This window comes from Doryrhamphus excisus, linkage group LG21 (genome assembly GCF_037039965.1).
Source record: "Doryrhamphus excisus strain RoL-2023G ecotype Guam linkage group LG21, RoL_Dexc_Guam_v1.1, whole genome shotgun sequence".
NCBI lineage: Eukaryota > Metazoa > Chordata > Actinopteri > Syngnathiformes > Syngnathidae > Doryrhamphus > Doryrhamphus excisus.
Window position 1 is genome coordinate 628,664 of NC_136377.1, and position 25,516 is coordinate 654,179.

Genomic DNA, 25,516 nt, shown 5'->3' on the forward strand with positions numbered 1-25,516 from the left:
CTATTAGCATGTAGCATTTTCTTCGTCCACCCACAGAATTAAACCAACTGAAATGAGCACAATCGCCCCCTAGCGTATTGGAGGCACACTGCATTTTGGACATTATTCTTGATTTTCTGTTATGGCCTGCATATTTCTTCATATTGAGTTCAAATACACAACACATAAAGAATACTTTCACAGCCATTTGCCACTTTAATCATGCACCAAATATACATCTAGTTACAAGCTTTCCAGGCACTCACACAGCAGAATCACAAGATTGATTATCAGTCACACAATTTGACTGATGCATGCACACTCAAAGGCAAAATTAACATCATTAACGTTGAAATGACAGTAGGGATGCTAAGATAATTTATTTATGATTCTTTCCACTGTCACGAGGTGAACATTTCATGTCAAATCTCTTCGAAGTTGTCATTAGTCAGAGCTTATTCATTAAAGTCTTCAGACAGGGGTGTCCAAACCTTTTCCAGCCAGGGCCACATTGTGAAAAATGAAAGAAATTTGGCCACTTTCATATTTTGTAAAGCAACACATGTAGATATGCTGATAAGGTCTATATATATCAAGAAAGAAAAAAACTGCATCTCGGCTCTGCCATTTTAATGAAAAACTTTGCTTTGCAATTTTTTTCCCATTTTTACGTATTTTTAACATGTCCAAATGTACAGTATCAAGTATCTTCGTAAATATCTTCGTAAGTTTTCTTCTTGTAATATTGTGATTTTACCCCTTTAATATTACGGGATTATTCTCATAGTGGTGTTTATTTTTAGAGTACAACTTTTTTTCTTAATATTTTGACTTTATTGTCATCAAATTACTGCTGTTATTTTTATTTACCCACAATTTCAACTTTATTGTTGTAAATGTTCTTTCCGTAAGATTTTGACTTTATTCTCATGTCAATTTCCCTCATAATATTATGACTTTGCCTAATTTTTATTCTAATATTTTGAGTTTATTCTTATAAAATTACCACCGATTTTTATGTTTTGGCTGTTGTTTTGGCCCCCTGGCCGCACTTTGGACACCCCTGGTCCGGTCTAGTTTGGCCTTTTTATTTGACTTTTCACATTTTCTGGTCATATGCAAGTGTATCACTTCATGAAATAAGACCCTGGCTTGAGCAGACGCTTAGCTGAGTCCGTTGATGTTCTCTGGAACCAGGCCCTCCATGACGGCACGTTTTGACTCCAAGATCTGCAAAAATCCAGAAAGTAAAATGTTAAATGTGAGCAAAAGCAATGCCATAACAATAAACATGACACGGGGCGGCGTTGACCTGGAAGTTAGCGCTGAGGCCGATGATGCTCTGCATGTTTGTGCTGTAGTAGCCTAACACAAAGTGTCCCCCCAGGAGAGGAATGTGGTCTTTATCCAGCGATATCTGACGGTGGAACACACAGCCGTGCATCAAGCAACTCCTCATATTGTGATTGCATGCAGCTAGCTCAAGCACGTTAGCTTGTCAACATGCTTGCTATGTGCAAACCTGAATGACTTCGTTGGTCTCCGGCAGCTCGTCCTCGCGAACCCAAACAAAGGTCTCGTAGTCGCTTGCGCTCTTGAACCCCACCTGCAGCACAACACCATAGCAAGTTAACCTAGCATGTTTTTGGAATGGGGGAGGAAACCCAAACCTTCTATTTAGGGGCGTGTTGCCCCAGCACCTCGGCCCCCCTCAGCCCCATTGTCGAGCCCCCCTGGTTGGCATCATACTTTCACTGCCAGTTCCCATTCCGTGTGATGTAGTTGCTGGTTCAGATGCTTACATGACATGGAGGTTGCTGGTTGCATTGAAATGTGCCTGACCCTGTAAAAGCTGCCTGTGACGTTTTGGTGACCACACAGATGCAGTAGACGGCAGTGCATCCGGAGTTGAACCTCACATTTGGGAAGGTTTGAGGCTAGTTTTGGCAGTTGTTTCTCGTGGGATGCACCTTGTAGAGGCCGATCCAGTCCCACGTTGAGGACATGAAGTCCTCCTGAATCGTGTAGTTGAGAAGAGCATCATGGTCGGCGCTCCAGACGCCCTCAGGATCCACGTGGACCAGTGCGGTGTGGAAGTGTTTCCTCATCTGTGGAGAGAAGAAAGCATGAGCTCCGGAAGTGAAGACGAAGCTGAGGGGCTATGGCGGACCTCCAGACTGAAGCTGGCCATGACGGGCTTGTGGTCGCTGACGCCGTAGCTCATGTCGCTGGTGTACTTGTCCTGGCTGACCAGGAGGGGGTACTCGTCCAGGCCGGCGTCGGTGGACGCCTTGTCGTCGTCGTTGTCGTCCTCCGACGGCACGTTCTTGGGTTTGATGCGCCACAGGATGCGGTCTGTCCAGGCCGGCTTCCTCTTCTTACCGCTGGGTGGAGCCAAAGAAAGGATGATGGACATCTCCTACAACCTTGTCCCACAAAACACACCTGGACCACATTGGACCTGGTCCACCAAATCTGAAGAGGATCCCACCAGGCCTCAATGAAGCCATCCCTTTTCCATGCGGCCTTAGTCCTAGTAGTCCTACACGTCAAAACAAAAACTGCTGCTTCTGAATGAACGCATGGAACAATATTGGCTAATTAGCATTTCTTGGCTAGGTAAACAAACTCATCTGTTACTAATCCATCCATGTATTGGTGGATACGCTCTTGGTGCATACGGTATACACACTACCGTTTATGTGTTGGTACATACGGTATACACGCTACTGGTTATGTGTTGGTACATACGGTATACATGCTACTGGTTATCTGTTGGTACATACGGTATACACGCTACTGGTTATGTGTTGGTACATACGGGATACATGCTACCGGTTATCTGTCGGTACATACGGTATACACGCTACTGGTTATGTGTTGGTACATACGGTATACACGCTACTGGTTATGTGTTGGTACATACGGTATACATGCTACTGGTTATCTGTTGGTACATACGGTATACACGCTACTGGTTATGTGTTGGTACATACGGGATACATGCTACCGGTTATCTGTCGGTACATACGGTATACACGCTACTGGTTATGTGTTGGTACATACGGTATACACGCTACTGGTTATGTGTTGGTACATACGGTATACATGCTACCAGTTATCTGTTGGTACATACGGTATACACGCTACTGGTTATGTGTTGGTACATACGGTATACACGCTACTGGTTATGTGTTGGTACATACGGTATACATGCTACTGGTTATCTGTTGGTACATACGGTATACATGCTACTGGTTATGTGTTGGTACATACGGTATACACACTACTGGCAATCTGTTGGTACATACGGTATACGCGCTACCGGTTATGTGTTGGTACATACGGTATACACGCTACTGGTTATGTGTTTGTACATACGGTATACACGCTACTGGTTATGTGTTGGTACATACGGTATACACGCTACTGGTCATGTGTTGGTACATACGGTATACACGCTACTGGTTATGTGTTGGTACATACGGGATACATGCTACTGGTCATGTGTTGGTACATACGGGATACATGCTACTGGTTATGTGTTTGTACATATGGTATACACGTTACTGGTTATGTGTTGGTACATACGGTATACACGCTACTGGTTATGTGTTGGTACATACGGTATACACGCTACTGGTCATGTGTTGGTACATACGGGATACATGCTACTGGTTATCTGTTGGTACATACGGTATACACGCTACTGGTTATGTGGTGGTACATACAGTATATACCGTGCTGTATAGCAGGGCTGTCCAGTGAGAGCCACATCGTGAAAAATGAAAGGATGCTAATTGGCCACTCCTAATTGTCCATAGGTATGAATGTGGGGTGAGGTGGGGTGGTGGGGTGGGGGGGGTTGTTTGTCTATATGTGCCCTGTGATTGGCTGGCCACCAGTCCAGGATAAAAATAAAAAAATGTCAAAAATCCTTCCAGAGTAGAGTAAAATAGAAATACAAATAAAAGTAATGATCATCTTCAGTAAGCATTACATTACATATCAAATAATTGATTTTTAATGAGAGCCCCCCCAGGCCAGGTCTTGGACACCCCTGCTGTATCCGTATATGCAGTTTGGTATATGAGGGGCGTGGCTATGTAGACACCCACCTGGGCGGGTCAAGCTCCCTGTGCCAGCCCCCCAGCCAGACAGAGAGCAGCGCCCAGGTGAGGGAGGTGAGGAGGAAGAGGAGGGTGGTGCTGCAGCGCTGCAGGGGTCTGGGCCTATACATGGTTAGGGGCAGCGCCACAGCGCTCACTCTAATGGACACACACACACACACACACACACGCTGTGGGCTCACTACGTCAGGGTAGAGAGGTCATGTGACGGGTGTGAGAGTGGAGGGAATGGGATGTTGGCGTGCGACACCAGAAAACATGAAATGTCTTACTGAAAAGCCCACCATGACTTGGGAGCGCTGTGTGAGAGACAGATGCTGTCAATGAAGATCAGTGTGTGTGTGTGTGTGTGTGTGCGTGTGTGTGCACGTGTGCGTGCGTCACCTGGTGTCGTAGGCCTCAGAGTTACGACCAAACTTGTAGGTGGGCTTGAAGTTCAGCAGACCCTCCTCAAACTCCTGCAGGAACGCCTCCTTCTTCTTCATGCTGATGAGCTGCAGGAACACACACGTTATGCACACGTGTGCGTGCATGAGCGTGCATGAGTGTGCACGTGCGCATGTGTGTGTCACCTGGTCTTTGTCCCACAGCAGGTTGAGACGTCCGCCGTTGATGGACGAGCGCAGGAAGTGCAAGCCGTGATCTGCGATACGGAAGTTGAGGTCTCCAAACCAAAACACTAACCTGTCAGGGGAGGGAGGGGGGGGATCAATACACTGTGATCAATTATTATTAATCATATCTTCATTGCAAAAAGGTCATAGTGGTGAGTTTCCTTCCATGATATATTTGATGGAAGCCTTATTCCTGACCATCATAATCTTTCCCTGCTGATTGGCTGGGAGAAGTCACATGGTCTTCCTGCCTCAGCAGGCCATCCTTGTGGAGTCCCAGGAAATACTACACAAATATTTGTGACAAAATTCCACTAACTTGTGGTCCAGCACTCGTCGGGCGTCGTCGACGTCAAAGTCTTGCGTCTCCAGGATGTGCTCGAACTCGTCGACGCGCTGCAGGGCGTGGTTCATGTGCGCCGCCAGGTGGCAGTTGAGGAAGCACACCTTGTGGCCGTAGAAGGAGAAGCGCACCGACACCGCCCCTTTGTTACCCTGAAAGGGGCAGAAATTCCCGGCATGTGTTCCCTGTTTGGACCACGTGAAGCTCGGGTTCGGGTTCTTTTCCCGGTCCTACCCAGTAGCCGAAGATTCCGGTGCGGGTGTAGGTGGTCTGGAGGTCTCGGATGTAAGGAAGGTGGGCTTGTCTGGCAAACACCAAGAGCAGCAAACCCTGCATCCTCACGGACGCCACCTACACGGGCGCACGGGGGCACGGGGGCATGACCACAACAGTACGACGCATGCGGAGCTAGATCAGGCGGCATGGATGATGGCCGCTCAGCGGCTTATCTGCTTTGGTGGGCCACGCCCCCGGCGGCCGTCACGTGTCATGTACTACATAGCGAGCAAGGGAATCGAATGGAATCACCTTCACGAATCCTCGGGGGGCCAGGGTGTCCATGAAGACGTGGCTCCATGAGTCTTCCACGATCAGGTCTGAGATGAAGCGGACGGGCGTGGCGCACACTTCCTGCAGCCTGACACACACTCCATTCACATGTGTCTGTTTACACCGGGTTTCAAACCAGTTTGACATTACTTCTCACCCGATCACGTAGAGGTCGTTGGGGGGTTGGACGTCCAGTTGGAGCAAGGAGGTGATGTCGTCGGGGGGTTCCGCCGTGGCCACGTTCCAAGTCACCATGTGCAACCTAAGAAAACACGCCGTCACTTTCCGTTATTCCTGCTTTCCCTCGTTTATTGCTGGGGTAGCTTCCAAAAATAGCCTGCAATAAGTGAAGTAGCCAACTTAGTAGTCAACTTTGTTTGTTTCCAATTATGATATTTTTTAAGGTTGGATACACCCTCACCATACACTTTTCTCAGACAGGCATTAACCTTGGTGTAAACACTCCCAAAGTTAGTTTAGTTTGAATTCTGATCATCAACCTACCATGTTGGACACAAGAAATCGTTAAGTACAGTAACTCACGTGTATTTCACTCCTCTGACCATTCTGGCGCTCTCCAGCTGTAGTGTTTTTGTATCCTTGTTAAAATGGGTAATGGCGGGCTAAAGACGGTTAGCTTCTTCTTCTTCTTTTATTGTTTGTTTGTCATTTATGTCTTCATGCTTGGAGGAGACGGGTTGTAAGTTTGGTGTTGAGGGGCGTGGTCACGTGACGTGATCAAAATTCGCTTACGTACGAGCAATAAATGGCGCACTCGCCTGTGCAGGATGAAAAAGGAAAGGCTGGGAAGCCGCAATTTTTTCGATTCTTCTTCTCAAGGAGGCCATATTACTTGCACACTAAATGTTATAAAATATTTTTTTAAACTACAGATTTATTTTGTTTTGTTTGTTTTTCATAACATTATGAATAAAAAAGTTTTTTTTAATTTTACATTAATTTTACAACATCATAACAAATGTTATCTTCTAACATTTTGACTTTATTCTGGCAAAATGAATGATCATTTAAATTTAGTTTCCTGTTAGAATAAAAGAATATGTCCCGATCTTAATTTGTGAAGGATTGTCATCAGCATGTCCACCTGAAGGCGTCGGTGGGACTGAAGCGTCCGCAGAGCTGGAAGGCCTCATCCAGCGTGCGGGACACTTCCTCGCTGGCCTCGTCGTCCGAGCTCATGTCGTCGATGCGGCTCAGCAGCTGAGTCAGGCGCTGGCGGAGCAGCATTTTGGTGCGGGACCCCCGAGAGGACGTACTGCTGCTCACGCTGTCGGAGCGCACGCGGGGGCTGCCAATCAGGAAGTCCATCTCAAAGCGGTCTTCTCCTGGATGTCCTCCAAGATCAGCAAGTCTTTACTTGCTCTTCTGGGGCTTCTCCACGAGGGCCAGGACGTGTGTCCTCGTGTCCATGAGGCGTCCACTCTTAAACGCGGCGGTCCACTGGGAATCGGGGGCTTTGCTTTTGGGTAAGTACGAACGCGGAGGTGGTGACGAGGAGCGTTATTGCAACACCCAAGAAAGCCTTCAGAGCCCTAAGAGGTTTAACGGGGAGGGCTGCATTCCAGCGGAGCCCCCGTGATCGCGGGCTGGCCCGTAATGAGGGGACAATGGCATTAGCTTCTTTTGGACGGGGTCCATTTTCCCCCCATGTGGGTGAAAGGTCATCACGCATGCCAACATTTGGTGCAAACACAAAGTACAAAGCACACGGTACTTTGTTACACGGTTAGCTAGCAAGCACCAACGTTGTGCTTTAAAACACTTCAAGACCAAATAAAAGGTGCTAGCAGTGCCCCCACCTCCATGGATCCCCACCTCCATGGATCCCCACCTCCATGGATCCCCACCTCCATGGATCCCCACCTCCATGGATCCCAGTGTTTGCCCCCTTTCTGATTCACTCAACTTTGCAGGATTGTTGTCATTCAGTCACACTGGAGGCTTTTCCAGCATCAAGCCTTTTGAAGGTCATGCCACAGCATCTCCATAGGATCCAGGTCAGGACTTGGACTAGGCCGCTCCAAGGTCCAGGCTGGTACTGGTGGATGGTGGCTCTGTTTTCATGAAGTAATTTTAATTTGATGTTGTAAATAGGATAAAAACGTAAATAAGATCAGTTTGATGGCTATAATGTACGGATGTTTTACTGGTGTGTTGACGACTAGCTAGTGCGCTGCTAATGCTAGCTAATCTTCAGCCCTGGTCACATCGACAGAAGCCCTCAACTAGCTGTCCTCGGTTTCCAAAACTGCTGGAATTTATTCCACCCAGAGTCCGCCCCCGAGCACGCTGACGCCGCTGTCAATGGTCACATTCCCAAGTACTTCCAGACTACTGCCGAACCCCACTTCCTAATTTTGGGGGTGTAGGAGTTGATAATTTGGAGAGCTACTTGAAAGTGTTTAGGAGCTTGTGGTGGCTCCTGATGTTGAGGCTGGAGACCCCTGACTTACGGCGGATGAACCCAAAGGTTGGCTCTTATGGAGTGCAGACACGCCGTATTGAACATGAATGCAACGTTGGCTGCTTCTGGCTTCAGCAAGATACTTTGTGTCATGTCCGTGATGATGAAACCCTTCATGATTCCCTGCAATGGAACATCTGATTCGGCTAAAGTCAATCATGAAGCAAAGGACGCCAAAGAAGGCTGAAGGTGTGAAATGTGCGCTGCAAGGGGGTCACATGACCACGTACGTACGTGTTGCTAAGTGGATCAAACCCCCGCAAAGAATGCAAGTTTTATTGCGCAAGTAAAGCTCCTTATGTATGACGCTGTTGTTCTCTCATGAACACGAGAAGCAGAAGATCAAGAAGAAGATCGAGAGGATGAAAACCATCAAGAGGAAGATGAAGAAAATCCAGGAGAAGAACACAAAGAAGATCAAGAAAGGGATGGAGGAGAAAAAAGAGGAGAAGAGAAAGAGTAGAAAACGAGGAAGAGAAGGAGAAGAAAGAGAAGAACTCACCTGCACTTGTCTCGATCTTCACTCGGCAACCTTCCAGCGCTCATGTTGTCCCCTACACACACACACACACACACACACACACACATGTTGATGCCATGTTTAAGCTCCATGGAAACGTCAAAGCCGGATAGACTCCATCATCATCATCATCATCATCATCATCTGTGAAATGTATTTTTAATCATGAGGGCATCAAAGCCTGAAGGTCATGTGACGCACAACAAGAAGAATTGGATTTGAAAAGAAAAGAAGAATGATAAATAAAAAGCTAATTAGCATGTCTTCCTTTAATCGCTAATACTAGGATATATACGCTAACCAACACCTTAGGGTGTCCAATATATCATAATAATATCTCTTCCATCCATAATACTACATGGAGGGCCAATAAAAAGCAACCCACGGGCAAAAAATTGCCCCCGAGCTGCACTTTGGACACCCACGTCCGACTCCTTTTCACTCTTTTGAAGTTTTAGGGTGTTATGAAATAGTTAGCATTAGTTTAGTACGATATAAAATACTACATGATACTGTTTGTTTGCTAGCTTGTTTCTCCCAAAGGTCGTCCATCAAATCCTGCATTTAGTCTCCACATTGAAGTGAAACTTAAGGTAATACTGCTAACACATGTAGTACAGGCTACTCTGTACACGCTCACTGCTAGTATTTAGGGCTCTCTTCCACCTAGCTAGTCTCAACCTAGAACCAGGACCAGAAGAACCTAAACAGAACCAGCCGTACCTGGGTCTGTGGTCTCTACCGGGGTCCGGAAGAAGCTGCAGACTCCTTGAGCACAGATGATGAAGATCTCCAAAGGGGAGTCCGGAGTCTGGATCTGCTTTCCCGCTGCGAGCCCCGTCGTTTCCCTGGTTTGGTTTTCTTTTCTTTTCTTTTCTTTTCTTTTCTTTTCTTTTCTTTTGTTTACGTCCTCCTGCTGGTCCTGCACGCGGCAACCGGCGGCTGGCTGATCACGTGGGATGCGGCTCTTATGTTAAGTGCGGAGCGATGACGTCATCCAGGGATTCCGCGTGAGCGCGTGTCCACGTGACGCAAGCGGCCAAGTCCGCCATGGACCCACGGTAGGACTCCATCGCTGGGACTCTTTCAACCTGTTCCACCTCCAAAAACCAAACCAAGAACATCGTGGCAAGCTAGGACGCTAGACCACCATCAGCGCTCTTGTCAAATAGAGGATCTTTGACTAGCAAAATGAACCTGTCCCTTATCGAGGATCACGGTTCTTAAAAACAGTAGAGCGCTCCTGTCAATGTTGCAAGGATCTTTGAAAACAGCACAACACTCCCCTCTTAACAGGATCTTTGACTAGCTTTGTGCTATGATTAGAGGATCTTGGACTAGCTTCTTAGCAGTAGGTCCTTAAAAACAGCAGAGCAATCCTGTCATATGTAGAGGATCTTTGACAAGTGTTTTGGTGGTGTGGGGTTTAAACCATAACACAGCAGTCCTGTCATATATGGAGGATCTTTGACTTGTGTTTTTGCAGTAGATTCTTAAAAAGCAGCGGAGAAGTCCTCCATAATAGAGGATCTTTGACTAGTGTTCGGGCTTCGGCCCTTAGATGCTTTTTGATTAGTGTTTCTCTCGTAGATGCTTAAGAACAACAGATCACTACTATCAAATGTAGAGTTTCTGTCATATAGAGGATCTTTGACTTGTGTTTGTGTAGAAGGTGCACCTGTTACATATAGAGGATCTTTGACTTGTGTTTGTGTAGGAGGTGCACCTGTTACATATAGAGGATCTTTGACTTGTGTTTGTGTAGGAGGTGCACCTGTTACATATAGAGGATCTTTGACTTGTGTTTGTGTAGGAGGTACACCTGTTACATATAGAGGATCTTTGACTTGTGTTTGTGTAGAAGGCGCACCTGTTACATATAGAGGATCTTTGACTTGTGTTTATGTAGGAGGCACACCTGTTACATATAGAGGATCTTTGACTTGTGTTTGTGTAGGAGGTACACCTGTTACATATAGAGGATCTTTGACTTGTGTTTGTGTAGAAGGTGCACCTGTTACATATAGAGGATCTTTGACTTGTGTTTATGTAGGAGGTACACCTGTTACATATAGAGGATCTTTGACTTGTGTTTGTGTAGGAGGTACACCTGTTACATATAGAGGATCTTTGACTTGTGTTTGTGTAGAAGGTGTACCTGTTACATATAGAGGATCTTTGACTTGTGTTTATGTAGGAGGTACACCTGTTACATATAGAGGATCTTTGACTTGTGTTTATGTAGGAGGTACACCTGTTACATATAGAGGATCTTTGACTTGTGTTTGTGTAGAAGGTGCACCTGTTACATATAGAGGATCTTTGACTTGTGTTTTTGTAGAAGGTGCACCTGTTACATATAGAGGATCTTTGACTTGTGTTTGTGTAGAAGGTGCACCTGTTACATATAGAGGATCTTTGATTTGTGTTTGTGTAGGAGGTGCACCTGTTACATATAGAGGATCTTTGACCTGTGTTTGTGTAGAAGGTGCACCTGTTACATATAGAGGATCTTTGACTTGTGTTTGTGTAGAAGGTGCACCTGTTACATATAGAGGATCTTTGACCTGTGTTTGTGTAGAAGGTGCACCTGTTACATATAGAGGATCTTTGATTTGTGTTCGTGTAGGAGGTGCACCTGTTACATATAGAGGATCTTTGACCTGTGTTTGTGTAGAAGGTGCACCTGTTACATATAGAGGATCTTTGTCCAGCATGAAAACATTAAAAACCAACATTTTTAGCCTCTTTAATGTCCCACAGAATGTGTAACATCGGGCCTCGTAATCAGGATTTAAACGTAAGCTTTGCCAACCAAAGCTTGATTAATTCTGCCATTACTGCTCCACCGTGTGTGTGTGTGTGTGTGTGTGTGTGTGAGTGTGTGTGTGTGTGTGAGTGTGTGTGCTGAGTCATTCAAACAGCTTCAAATGATTTGCTCCAATTCCGAGGAATAAAATAGAAAATAGAATACATTTTCTTTGCTTAATTGTTTTTATTCATGTCTCCAATGTACAGTTTGTGTTATTGGAAGATTAAGATGACAAAAAAAAGGCACAAATCCACAATATAAGAACAAAAAGCAAGGGGGGCGGGGGGGCACGCTAATGAGAGTGAGAGAGGAAAAAGTCCAAGACGGAGCTAAAAAGCTTCCCGTATTTGCTCTGTTTGGTGTCATCGTGGCCTTGAACGTTTTGCTATCTTCCACTTGATCGATTAGACGTCCCCTGCCGAGTTCAGACGGACAACATCGCTAACACAACATTTACAACAAAAATACTGATTGCGTCAAAATGTGGTGTCCCGCCCTGGGCGCACCGCAGCGCCCCGTGTGGTGACAAGCGGAAAAACATCCCCAAGAGCAGAATCATCTTTTCGTGAGCGGCAGGACATTGACTTCTACGACGGAGTATAGGACCACTTGGAGAGAAAACGTTTTGAGAACAAAGTCGCCAATTTACGGGAAAAAACTTGTATTATTACGAGAATAAAGTCAGACATTGAAAAAGCATGAGAATCAAACTGTAAATTTACAAGAAAAAAGTCGGAATATTACGAGAATAAAGTCGCAAGTTTCCGAGAATACATTTGTAAATTTATGACCATAAAGTCCTAAATTAACGAGAAAAAAGACGTAAATTAACAGGAAAAAAAATTACGATTTTATTCCAGTGACATTATGATTTTATTCACCTGAACTTTATTCATTTATCAAATATATTTACGACTTTATTCTTCTAATATTACGAGATTTTTCTCATACATTTACAACTTTATTCACATGAATTTACAACTTTATTCTCATAAGATTACAAGTTATTTCAAATGAATTTACAACTTTATTCTTGTAATATTATTTCATTTATATTATATTTCCCCCCCAAAATGTACATTACTGTTGAAATATTACAAGATTTTTCTCATAAATTTCAGACATTCTCCTCAATTTACACATTTCTTCATGTAATATTAAAATTTCTTGTCTCATAAATTTACATTATTCTTGTAAAGATTACAAGATTTTTCTCATAAATTTCCAACTTTATTATCAATATTTCAGATAATATGACCATCTGTTGTGGTAGATTTCCATATCTGTGTGTCCATACACACACGTGTTTATATATATACATATATGTACATATATACGTATATATATATATATATATATATATGAATGTGTGTGTGTGGTCACCTACATGTCATGACGCATTGAATATATACATATATAATATCCAGTCAGCATTAAATGATCCATATGGATGAATCCTTGAAGTGACCTTTTTGGCTGTCATGTGAATGATTGACATCGACTGTGACAACGCAGGGAACAAAGGGAAAACGAAACAAACAATAATAAAACAAAAGAAACTAAAACCGAGGTTTCAAGATCATCATCCCTCCCCGGAAGTGGTCAACACGTCACGCCATGAAACGCCACGCATGCACGTAGCGTATACGCTCATGCACCACACCGACCACCACGGCAAACATGAGCAGCATCAAGACCAGCAACACGTGAGCTCTGGAAAGGATCATGGCAGTTATTGCTATCGCTGGATAAGAGCGTTTATCCACTGGAGAGATGCCGCGTTTCCACCCAGAGGTCCAGTCTGGAACACTGATACTGACATAGTATCCACGGATACACCGGGTGTCCAAAGTGCGGCCCCGGAGGGCATTTACGATTTGCTTTTCAGTGTAAAAGTACTACAGTACACAAATAAGCAACAGCAAACATTGAAAATATACCATTTAACATCATTAGAGCCCTCTAGACATGAAATAACAGCCCCATAGTCACCTTTACACTCCTATTAGCCAACGTAATAAACATGGTAAGAGAAAATAAGACATAAATAAGACTCGTGCTCGTGTGCTGCTGTATACGTGTTCCAACGCTAGGTGACAGGAAGTGACGTTGGGGTTGAGAGTTGAACTGTGGCTTGGCGTTGGCTACGGCTGCAAAAGTAGCCCGTGCTATGATATTGATTATGATGATTATGAGGTCATTGTGACTTTATTCACACAATATTGACTTTATTTTGGTATTATTATAACCTCCTCCAGTTGTTATTTATTATTTATTATACCCCCTTCCTCTAATATGGCAACTTTATGCCACTAAAATGACATTATATTTTGTCATCAGATCACCATTTTTCTCTTAATATCTTTATTCTTTAACTTTATTCCTGTTCAATGATTAAGATTTTTCCATTTTTGCTGTTGTTGTATATTTATTTGCTGTTCCTCCTTAAATTATAGTTTTACAATTTGTGGGCCGCAAATGGCTTCTGGGCCACACTTTGGACACCCCTGGCCCGACGCCAGCAGGGCAGCAAAAGCTGCTTTTTCCTGGTTCCTTCAACTCCTCAGTGAGTGGAAAGCAGGCTGGAGATGTGAAGTTTGTGGTGCCACCTTTTAATGACCGAGTGTGGACAGGCACGCCACAGCACGCCACAGCACGCCACAGCACGCCACAGCACGCCACAGCACGCCACAGCACGCCACAGCACGCCACAGCACGCCACAGCAGCAGAATAGGAGCCAATGCCTGCCCTCGGAAGTGACGCCAGGGGATGAAAACGAAGAGACGTGCGTTTGTACGACACAAAAGGAAGTAAAGCTACCACGTAATGAAATAAAAAAGGCGGGTTGTGTGTGGGGGGGAGGGGGGGGGATAAAAAGTCCACAGATAAACTCACTGACAAAATCATCTTAAAAACCCTGTTAATATACTATATATGTATATATATATTATATATATTTATATGTACAGTATATAAATACTGCATTATTCAATACAATGACTCCCCCCCCGCCTTACGGTGTTTCTGTATGTACAACATTGGAATATTTTTTAAATCCTACATTTCTGACAGATGAATAACACGGCTCTCTGTGGTGATGATTCCATGGATGGATGGATGATGGATGGATGAAAGAATGGATGATGGATGGATGGATCTACCGGACGCCTCAGTGCGGCCAAAGGAGGCGAGAGACTAGGAGTCTAGCGGGTCCACGTCCCTGAAAACCAGACAGTACCGAGGGATGGGGTGGGAAAGGGCTGGGAAAGGGTCGGCGTTGGGACCGGCTGGCCGGTTGTAGCGTCAGGTCGGAATGAGAGGAGGATGTGAATCCGCTGGTGTCTCCGTGTACCGTCTGAAAGACATCAGCGAGGGAAACATTACAGGGGCTGTAATTACTGACCTGCCCCTAGCATTGCTAGCATGGTAGGTGTCATGTTAGCACGTTAGCATCACGTAGCTATACTAGTGTGCCTAACGTTTGTGTCCTCCTGTCCCACTCGTGAATGTTACAACCTAGCATGGTAGGTGTCATGTTAGCACGTTAGCATCACATAGCTATACTAGTGTGGCTAACGTTTGTGTCCTCCTGTCCCACTCGTGAATGTTACAACCTAGCATGGTAGGTGTCATGTTAGCATGTTAGCATCACGTAGCTATACTAGTGTGGCTAACGTTTGTGTCCTCCTGTCCCACTCGTGAATGTTACAACCTAGCATGGTAGGTGTCATGTTAGCATGTTAGCATCACGTAGCTATGCTAGCCTTGCTAACGTTTGTGTCCTCCTGTCCCACTCCTGAATGTTACGATGGCAGGTGTCATGTTAGCATGTTAGCATCACATAGCTATGCTAGTGTTGCTAACATTTGTGTCCTCCTGTCCCACTCCTGAATGTTAGGACCTAGCATGGTGGGTGTCATGTTAGCACATTAGCATCACATAGCTATGCTAGCCTTGCTAAAGTTTGTGTCCTCCTGTCCCACACCTGAATGTTAGGACCTAGCATGGAAGGTGTCATGTTAGCACGTTAGCATCACGTAGCTATGCTAGTGTTGCTAACATTTGTGTCCTCCTGTCCCCCTCCTGAATGTTAGAACCTAGCATGGTGGGTGTCATGTTAGCATGTTAGCATCACATAGCTATGCTAGTGTTGCTAACGTTTGTGTCCTCCTGTCCCACTCCTGAATGTTATGACCTAGCATGGTGGGTGTCATGTTAGCACGTTAGCATCACGTAGCAATGCTAGTGTTGCTAACGTCTGTGTCCTTCTGTCCCACTTATGAATGTTAGGAGCTAGCATGGTGGGTGTCATGTTAGCACGCTAGCATCACGTAACTATGCTAGTGTTGCTAACGTGTGTGTCCTCCTGTCCCACTTATGAATGTGAGGACCTAGCATGGCGGGTGTCATGTTAGCATGTTAGCATCACGTAACTATGCTAGTGTTGCTAACATGTATGTCCTCCTGTCCCACTTATGAATGTGAGGACCTAGCATGCGATATATGGTCTCTATTAGTTGGACATGTGTGTTAGTACACGTGTACATGTGAAAAGTACACAAACACAGCTCGTTAGCATTAAAGCTACACACACATAAAGCATCACTTTGGGCCTGACCGCTGACCCGCCTGGGCCCTCACCTGATGAGCAGCAGCATTCACAGTCTGGACGGCCCTCAGTCCTCCAGCGCCACCATGCCCTTGACCGGGTCCTTCACTCTCATCTACGCCAAGGAGACACAAGACTCACAACGGTGCTGCAACGGGATGACAAGCTCCACCTTAAGAAGTCGCAATCTTTGACCTCGTCCAGCTCCTTGCGCGTCTCCTCCTCCATGCGGCGGATGTCCTCCATGTTCAAGTCGATCCACTTGTCGATCCAGCAGAAGAGCTGACGATGGAAGTTGGTGAACAAACGCTTCTCTTGCTGCCGGCACAAAAGAAAGTCACAGGATGCGTGACCGCATTCATCCACCGGGAGGCGCTGGAGTCCACAAACCTTTTGTATGAAGTTCTCCACTTTGTTCTGCAGGCCCCACCACTTGAACTTGACCGTGACCAGCTTGTAGGCACACATGTGTGGGCAGTCCTTCTTGTTGGGGAGCTCCTTCTGCAGGAACATGGACGTGCCAATGTATGGATATATGAGATATAATCCATAAAGAAACATGAGGCCGTGTCTTAGGGACGGTCCGTACCCTCCAGTCTGGTCCTAGAGGGCCTCGCCCTGTCTTCATGGACTTAAACCTGCAGGGATCCTCCTCGGACTTGTAGTCCTGCACGGAGACAAGAAGGTAGCATGATCCCGAGGCTCTGCGTGTGATGTTCTCTGTGCTCCTCACCTTGGGCTCCACTTGGCTTCTGTCCGCAATGTCGATGTAGACCACGTCCACCTTCTTCCAGGTTTCTGCATCCAAGCCGTGCACCTGGAACATCCGGAGAAGGGATGGTCTAGCGTAAATGTTTCATTCGGTTGATCACAGAGTCTCCAGTGGTCTACAAAGCCCAAATATCCGCTGGGGTCTGGCTCTGTATGCGCTTTAAAATGTTCCTCACCATCCGGCTCTGTATGCGCTTTAAAATCTTGCTCCTAATCCGGCTCTGTATACGCTTTAAAATGTTCCTCCCCATCTGGCTCTGTATGCGCTTTAAAATGTTGGTCCCCATCCAGCTCTGTATGCGCTTTAAAATGTTCCTCCTTATCTGGCTATGTATGCGCTATAAAATGTTGCTCCCCATCCGGCTCTGTATATGCTTTAAAATGTTCCTCCTTATCCGGCTCTGTATGCGCTATAAAATGTTGCTCCCCATCCGGCTGTGTATACGCTTTAAAATGTGCCTCCTTATCCGGCTCTGTATGCGCTTTAAAATGTTGCTTCCCATCCGGCTCTGTATGCGCTTTAAAATGTTCCTCCTTATCTGGCTATGTATGCGCTATAAAATGTTGCTCCCCATCCGGCTCTGTATATGCTTTAAAATGTTCCTCCTTATCCGGCTCTGTATGCGCTATAAAATGTTGCTCCCCATCCGGCTGTGTATACGCTTTAAAATGTGCCTCCTTATCCGGCTCTGTATGCGCTTTAAAATGTTGCTTCCCATCCGGCTCTGTATGCGCTTTGAAATCTTGCTCCACATCCAGCTCTGTATGCGCTATAAAATGTTGCTCCCCAGCTGCCGGTGTGAAAGTCCTGCATGTTAGCCTCCCTTGTCCTACTGTAGTTTACCAGAAACCCAACAGTGCTTTAAAAACAGTTAGCGCCTTGGTGCGAGTCCAACATCGGTTCTGTTGCTGCTGTGTTGTGCAATACACTCGGTGATCAACTTTTGAAAGTTTGAAGGAAACATATCAGGCAGCATAAAGAAACATGGTTTCTGCCAACGAGCAACGAGGAAGAGGCGGAATCTTTGACAGATTATTACGTTTTCCAGGTGTCCCATGTCGGGTTTGTGCCATGTCTCGATCTTGATCAGGAAGTTGTCCTTCATGTATTCATTCTGCACAGACAACAACACAAACCGTTAAGTTGACACACAAATACCCAAACACCCAAATACACTTCCTGGTACTGCTCTTGGGGGGTATGGGGGGAGGGGCACGGGGGTGCTCCAACACCTCCTGCAAGCTTGGAGTTGATGTTCTCCATTTTGGATCGACATTTTGAATAAAAGTGAAGATTAGATAAGATTGGTCTCTCTTCATTTGCCATTGTTCTCTCACCACATAATCGAGGTTTAAGGCCTAAATGGGAATACAATGAATTGGATTTCATTTCAGGATTCATCTGTTAAAATTACAGCAGTTTTTTGCCCATTTTTGCTGCTGCTGTTGTTTTTTTAGTTTTCAAATTATTTCCACTTTCTTCTTTGAAATTGATTCTCATAATGAAGATGATATTCCCATATTTGGACTTTATTCTCATAACATTCGAACTTTTGCAGCAACCTAATTTCCAAAGAATTGCAACTTTATTTGATGTTTTGTTTCTCACAACTTTAAAAAATAACATAACAAAATGTTTCCTCGTATTATTACGACGTTATTTGCAAAGTTGCAACTTTTTTCTCGAACTTTTTTTTTTTTTACTTTATTTTTGTAAAAATGTATTTCCATTTCTGCTGTTTTTTAAATCTTCTTTTGAAATCCTAGTTTTAGAATATGCAGCGGGCCAATACGGGCCGTATGCTAATTGGGGCGGGGCTAGCCAGTAAAGTGTGTTGATTGGTGGACAGACAAGCCTCTGTGGTGACCTGGAGCGTATACTTATATACTTGTATACTTGTATACTTATACTTATACATATACGGTGACGGTATCCGACTCCGGGAGTTCATATTTCCACCCCAGCGCCAGTCAGAGGCGTGTGGTGTGTACGTTGTTGAGGAGAGCGTTGTACTTACAGTGATGACTTTGTTTCCCGATGAAAGAACGCAGGGAGGCAGGCAGACGTGGAAAAACAAAGAAAAACACGAATGAGAAACATTTGGAGGGATCCAAGTGTGTGTATTTGTGTGTGTGTATTTGTGTGTGTGTGATCTCAGCTTGAGAGGGAGTATCAGGTGACGCCCCCCCACCCCGCATGAGTAAATAATTCATCCCTCCACGAAGGCGCCACAGAGAGCAAACAGACCCAAGAAGTTGTAGATGACGTGGCCATTAGTGTCGGCAGCCATCTTTGGGGTTCATACGCGTGTTTGCTACGTTTGCTGGTCAAAATCTCCCTGGGAAAAATGATGCTCGCTTGTGTGTGCGTTACCTGTGCGACAGTATGGGTATGCATTCCAGGCTTTCTCGTGGATGTTGAGGGCCGAGGCGGGGGCCAGCATTCTGACGAATGATGGAACTTTACTGCAGAACGAGAGCCACAAAAAACATTTGGAACTTGATAATAAATAATATAAAAGTGAAATAGGTTGTTTTTTACCTGGTCAAAAATGTAAGACCATAGACTATAAAAGCCAAAGTATGTAAAATTCTCATTTTCTGTCAGGCATTGACACGGTCAGCCCTCATGATGGCTAAAGCTAAGAAGTGTTCTGTCCCCATGCTAATTTTCTTTTAATGTAATTTTAATTTTTTATCTAATTTTACAAACTTTATTTTGTTTTGTTACTTTCTTTTTATATTATGACTTCAAAAATTATTTCCTTAATATTTAAACTTTATGCTACTAAAATGACATAATTTTTTCCACATCATATAACAATTTCATACAATATTTTCTGCAACCTAATTTTAATTTTTTAGAATATTTTCTTGAATATTTCAACTTTCTGCTCCTAAAGTGATATTTATGTTATAAATATTATTTATAATATTATATTAGAAATATTATATTGCAATATTAGAGTCCAACATTTTGACTTTGTATAAAAATAATAACGTTTTCCTTGCTCTACTACGGAGGGGAGGGCGGCTTATGAATAGCATCTGTGTTGGGGTCCCTGGGGTCCTCCCAGGTCAACCGGGGGTCCCTTCCGTACACGTGCGGTATGGGTTGGAGGGTGTGCGTAGGGCTCAGCCAATAGCGCGCGTTCTTACCTCTGCAGGTGGTAGATTTTGTGCGTGTACTGTCCCTTCTCGCCATCTTTCTCATAGGGCTCATTTTTTAGCACCTCCACGCCTTCGCCGCCGCCCGTCTCGTTCTTGCTGGCCTCGGCCACGGAATACAGCTGGCCCACTTGGTACTGGTTAGGAGGATTGCAACAAATGACAAAGACAATGTTTTATTCATGCGGCCAGCGAAGGCCACGTTGCAAAAAGGAAAGGATGCAACCCTACGCTCATATTTTCTATTATTTGTCATGTTGTGGAAAGCATATTGTTCATACTGACTTTTACTGTGTTTTTGACATATATTAATAATATTTATACTTCCTTCTGGTAAATTTTCTTCTTATAATATTAGAATTATCATTGCCATCATGTTAGAACTTCTTCACCGTGATCATTTTTTGTTTCTCTTATTAATATGAATGAAAAATGAACGTATTTTGTCTTCAGTATTTCAGCTCTACGCTGCTAAAATGACATTATTTTTTACCTGTGATTGTGATGTTTTTCTAACTATTTCGACTTTCTACCCTAAATTTTCTTCTGGTAATATTATCAGTTTATTCTCATAATATTTGGACTTTTACTTAATATTCCAACTTCTTCCCCAACCTCATCATAAAACATCTTTGTTCTATTTCAACTAAAATGTTGTTATTTTTCCTCATGTGGTAAAAGTCAATATTTAGACTTTATTCCCAAACATGAGTCCAGATGTGTTGCTGCTGTTCCTTCGACTGTGCGGCGGTCTTAGACGATCTTCATTCCTTCTCCATCTTTGTGATCCTTGAGTGCACGTGGAGCAACGCGAGCTGCTCTTAATCGCATCTAATCCACGTCTAACCTCTCCTGCAAAGCCGCCTGCACCCTTTGGCAACGCCCGGATGCTGATTTGCTCTTCCGCAAGGCGGCGAGGCAAGAGTGGAGGTGCGTTCACTGACACCTCCTGATGACACATCATGCATGTTGGTAGTGTGCACGAGTGGCGCTTTGACTGTCATAAAAACCGTCAATGCGGTCCACTTTGGGGGGTCGGGGGGGTGTTGATGCACTGCTTCACAGTTTCACACGCAGTGAACCACAGCTCCAAAGTGCCGGCAGCACTCGTGCACACTCCAACCCCCCCCCCAAATTGTGGCGAGAGATCCAGATGCCCGCGCATCCAAAGTCGTGGCCTCCGTAGTGGAAGTGATGCGTTTGGATGGGAAGAAGATTGAAGGTCAAAGGAGTAGATGCGGCTCAGACGCCTTCAGGCCGTGACCTCAAATGTGTCATCATCTGCGGCGGCGCGGTGCCTCGTCATTGAGAGGAACACTGTGAGACTTAGTCCTCTTGGAGGAATGATATGCTCATGGAACGTCGCTTCATGCCAAAAATGTAACACGGCTTTGTCCTTGAAATATCTTCTAGAAAATGCTAACGCTAATGCTAATAGAGACCTCCATAGAAAGCAAGCAAGTCAAAATAAAACTTACCTCTTCCACTGAGATCGGAAGAATCACGCGGCTGGAAGACAAAAAGTGTAGAAAAAAGACATGAATATGAAAATAATAAACAAAGCATCCCTCCATCCATTTTCTATGCTGCTTATCCTCAAGTTTATGATGGAAGTTTATGAAGTGCCCGAGTGGGACTTGAAACCAGGTCTTTCCCACCATGGCATGATGTGGTGCCCGACTGGGACTTGAAACCAGGTCTTTCCCACCATGGCATGATGTGGTGCCCGCTGGGCAAGCTAGCTAACGTGTAGCCATTATACACACATAGTATATAGTATAGTAGTATATAGTGGATACATATATACGTATATATATATATATATATATAGTATATATATATATATAGTGGATGCTAACGTGCTAACGTTACACTTTAGCATCATGCTAGGTTAGCGTCTTGGCTGCAAACCTTCCAGCTCCCACGTCTGAAGCTGATTGAAAGATTGGCAGCAAAGCTCCGGCCTTGATTTGAAGATGTGTAGCGAAGCCTACTTGGTATCGTTTTATACATTCTTCTTAAATAAGTCGCACAAAACGTTGACGTTCCAATCACGCTAAACTTCACCTAAGTAACAATGCTTCACTTCAGCGAGCTTCAAAGCTACCAAATGTTGCTAGCTCGTTAAAAAATATGCACTTGGAGATCAAACATCAAACTAACATCAAACACTACTGACATTTGGAATTCAGGCAAAATTTGTGGATATCTGCACCTTGAAGATGGATCCTAATTTCAAATCCCCAAATGTTAGCGACACCAGCTTAGTTACAGTATATGATGCTAAAGCGCTAATGGTATTTAACAGTAACATAACGCTAAGCTAGCACCTTCACTGAAGAAAACTAGAACGATCAAACGTACAAGTCTGATAGTTGGCAGGACAAAGCCTGCTTCAAAAAGTACATAGTGTACATAGTTACATACACAGTGTTAGCCAAGCTTTTAAGATATGTAGCGAAGCCTAATCGGAACCCAGAACCTCAAAAGCGAACACTGGACGGCTCTTCTCAAGAAGAGATGATGGATTTGGATTAGGCAGTAGGTCCACGTACTAGTACCATTACTACAGTCTTCGTACGTACGCGGCCCAACTAACTCCCTCCCTGTGGTGGTCCTACAAGTCCTACCAAAAAGAGGACCATCTCATTGAGAAGGTCCCAAACATGATGGCCGCCACGCTGCGAAATATGCAGCTTTGTTTTTTTTTGTACCGCGGTGCTCTATGCCCAGTTTCACATAATCCCACGTCCCGCTCGCCACACGCTCCCGTAATCTGTGTCCCAATCCCAAACAGACAATGGACGGACGGAAGGCCAGCTGCTGCTCGGAGGAGCGGCACAAACGTGGACACGTCCCGGTGGAGGACTGCCATATGCGGGAATGTATGTGCTGCAAACCGGGGGTGTCCAAAGAGATGCCTGCTCTTTTGTTGTCCGGTGGGACGTTCTAGTAATAGCATTACTTTAATAACATTTCACAAGAAAAATAACAAAAAGCAGCAAAAACGGAGAACTCAGACGTCATTTTACGAGATTGAAGTCAAAATATGAAGAGAAAAAAACATCGGAATATTGGGATGACAAATGGCCCCATTTTAATAGCTGTCTCAGCCAATGCCTGTATAATATTTTCATCCAATCCACTTTATTTATATAACACATTTTATAAACAGTTTCCAAAGTGCTGCACAAACTCGTAAAAAAAAAATTTAAAGTAAAAATAAAATACAATAAATAAAGGTACAAATTGAATTTAATCCAAAATTAAAAGATAATTGATAAAATAGATATTAAAATATTCATAAATATTATGGCTTTATTCTCGTAATATTATGTGTTTTTCCTCATAAATTTCTGACTTTATTGACATGATTCACATCTTTCAAAATCTCAGTTTATTTTAATATGGGATCGTAACGGGCATCGCCTGAGACAGCTATGAAACGGGGGCCTTGGGTAAAGCTAATATTAAATCTCAGATCTGCTTTTTCAATGTGACCCTCATACTTTGGCCAAGGTTATCATACCATCAGAATCTGATCCAGGTCCCGGCCTGGACCCTCTTGACTTGAGACCCCATGTCTTGACTTAAGACTCAAGACCTGCCCCCCACCTCCGGTACCCACTGGAAGCTGTTCTTCACCTCCATCCGGGCCAGCGTTTCATTCCTTCATTCATTCCTTCATTGATTCCTTCATTGATTCATTAGCAGGCCAGACGCTCCCTAATGGCTCCGGGCCATCCCGGCTGATCCGTGTCTGCCATTTATTGATGAATTCCCAAGCAGGCTGTTTATGGAAATATTTGTCCAGCTTCCAGACATTAAGAGCATTAAAGCCGGCTGACGTGCCGCATGATGAATTCCATGATGAATTCCATGATGAATTCTGTGATGAATTCCATGATGTGCCGGCCTTGCCCTTGCTGGGAGCACCAGCTGCTTGGCGCTAAGCGGGCCTGGCTCCATCCTCTCCTGCGGCAGGTGCTAAACCCCCCCCCCCCCATCTTAGCGGCACCCACCCACGGCCGAGAGGGGGGGGGGGCTTTAATAAGAGGCGCATTCCTCCGGAGTCGCCCTGTGTCAGCGCTTTCACCTTCACCATCAAGCATCAAGACCGCGGGGACGAGCATGGAGGGGGGTGTACGCGCGCACACGCACGGCCATCAGGCATCGGGCACCCATAGCGTACGACCGCATGCTAGCATACGTTGCGTCCGCTCACGATGCTAAAGATGAAGGGCACCGCCGGCTGCCGCGAGTGAGGAGGATGAGGGTGATGATGCAACAGCCCTCGTCTCCCGCGCTGCATGTGCAGGTGGGAATACGGCGGGAATTCGGCGGGAATTCGGCGGGAATCCATGGTCAATCAGCATACTTACAATTCCTTGATGAGCATCGTGGCCGCGCTGTGGGTGTCCAATGGCGGGGAAATTAATGAAGGTCCGGAAGCGCGTCGTCGATGCCTGCTCGCCCTCTTTCTTCTTCTTTTTCTTCTTCTTCTTCTTCTTCTTGCGTCCCTGCAGCTCACATCGCCCCCACCCACCCTCTATGTCATTCTAGAACCGCAAGCCGCCGACTGGCTGAACAGCACCCGGCCCAGAGGAAGAGGAGGAGGAGGAAGAGGAGGAGGAGGGGGGGGTTCCAATAAAAGAAGAGCAGACATCGATAGAACTCAAACAGTCATAATCATAACAGTGATAAAACACCTCATATATATGTACAATATATATATATATATACTGTATATTACTGTATATTTACATACATAAACGTCACGTGCTGCTTCCCGCTGCCCTTTGCGTCATCGCAGCCAACGCTGACGTCACACGCAGGCGCGCGCACACGGCGTGTCACCACGCAGCCCAGCCTATCCGGCTGCGGCACAGTGTGACGTCACGTCATGACGCGTCGAGTCTCCGTGAGAGAGACGAGGATGGTTTGGGGGGGGGGGGTAGGATTTGTGACTATGTAATTATTAGTATAGTATAGTAATATTTGTATATAGCAGTACATATTTGCTATGGCTGCTGTTTATACTGATATCGGGTATCGGAAATATCTAATTAGAACTTTTTCCAAAACTTTATTTTTCATGTTGGTTTTCCTTTCATAATTATGATGTTATTTAATATTAATAACATTTTATTAATATTTATTAGATATTCATATTTTGACTTTATTCTCCAAAACATTGGAACTTTTTCCATTTTCATAAAACAACAACCATTAATACTTCAATTACGACTAATATGATAGTCTTTCGTGTTATTAATAATAGTCTGCGAGTATACATATTATCATTGCCAAAGCAGAATGGCGTACTCTGTCTATGTGTACCTAATGTTGTGGCCAGAGAAGTGACCTCGATCATCTCAGAGACCTCCAGATGTCCCACATGGTCCCACATGGTCCCACATGGTCCCACATGGTCCCACCCGCCAGTCCAGGCTGGAGATGGTGACCAAGTGTCTCGGGCCCTTTAATAATCTACACCGACGTCCCAGAGTTCAGCGGATGTGTGTGTGTGTGTGT

The 25,516-nt window shown here is 44.8% G+C and overlaps 2 protein-coding genes across 4 annotated transcripts; both read right to left on the bottom strand.

Annotated features, from left to right (window-relative positions):
* Window positions 1-175: 175 nt before the first annotated feature.
* On the bottom strand, window positions 176-9,818 carry inpp5kb (inositol polyphosphate-5-phosphatase Kb). Of its 3 annotated transcripts, XM_058086664.2 has the most exons (14): window positions 9,344-9,818; window positions 8,603-8,654; window positions 5,773-5,877; window positions 5,595-5,703; window positions 5,301-5,417; window positions 5,043-5,218; window positions 4,682-4,793; window positions 4,494-4,603; window positions 4,382-4,408; window positions 2,150-2,363; window positions 1,950-2,087; window positions 1,502-1,585; window positions 1,292-1,396; window positions 176-1,209 (listed from the first exon to the last, which is right to left on the bottom strand). In XM_058086664.2, the coding sequence occupies exons 2-14, from the start codon at window positions 8,644-8,646 to the stop codon at window positions 1,144-1,146; spliced, it is 1,407 nt and encodes a 468-aa protein (XP_057942647.2). In that variant the 5' UTR covers window positions 8,647-8,654; window positions 9,344-9,818; the 3' UTR covers window positions 176-1,143. The 3 variants fall into 3 exon arrangements, with proteins under 3 accessions (XP_057942647.2, XP_057942645.2, XP_057942646.2); XM_058086662.2 differs by lacking the exons at window positions 8,603-8,654; window positions 9,344-9,818 and adding an exon at window positions 6,721-7,291; XM_058086663.2 differs by lacking the exons at window positions 4,382-4,408; window positions 8,603-8,654; window positions 9,344-9,818 and adding an exon at window positions 6,721-7,285.
* A 2,928-nt stretch (window positions 9,819-12,746) lies between these two features.
* Window positions 12,747-24,564, bottom strand: LOC131138091 (phosphatidylinositol transfer protein alpha isoform). Its single transcript, XM_078787683.1, has 12 exons — window positions 24,364-24,564; window positions 21,460-21,490; window positions 19,973-20,118; window positions 19,188-19,279; window positions 18,832-18,839; window positions 17,854-17,928; window positions 16,776-16,859; window positions 16,632-16,709; window positions 16,433-16,543; window positions 16,238-16,360; window positions 16,075-16,157; window positions 12,747-14,788 (listed from the first exon to the last, which is right to left on the bottom strand). Exons 1-11 carry the CDS (start codon window positions 24,378-24,380, stop codon window positions 16,110-16,112), a joined length of 813 nt encoding a protein of 270 aa, XP_078643809.1. The 5' UTR covers window positions 24,381-24,564; the 3' UTR covers window positions 12,747-14,788; window positions 16,075-16,109.
* Between the last annotated feature and the right edge of the window lie 952 nt (window positions 24,565-25,516).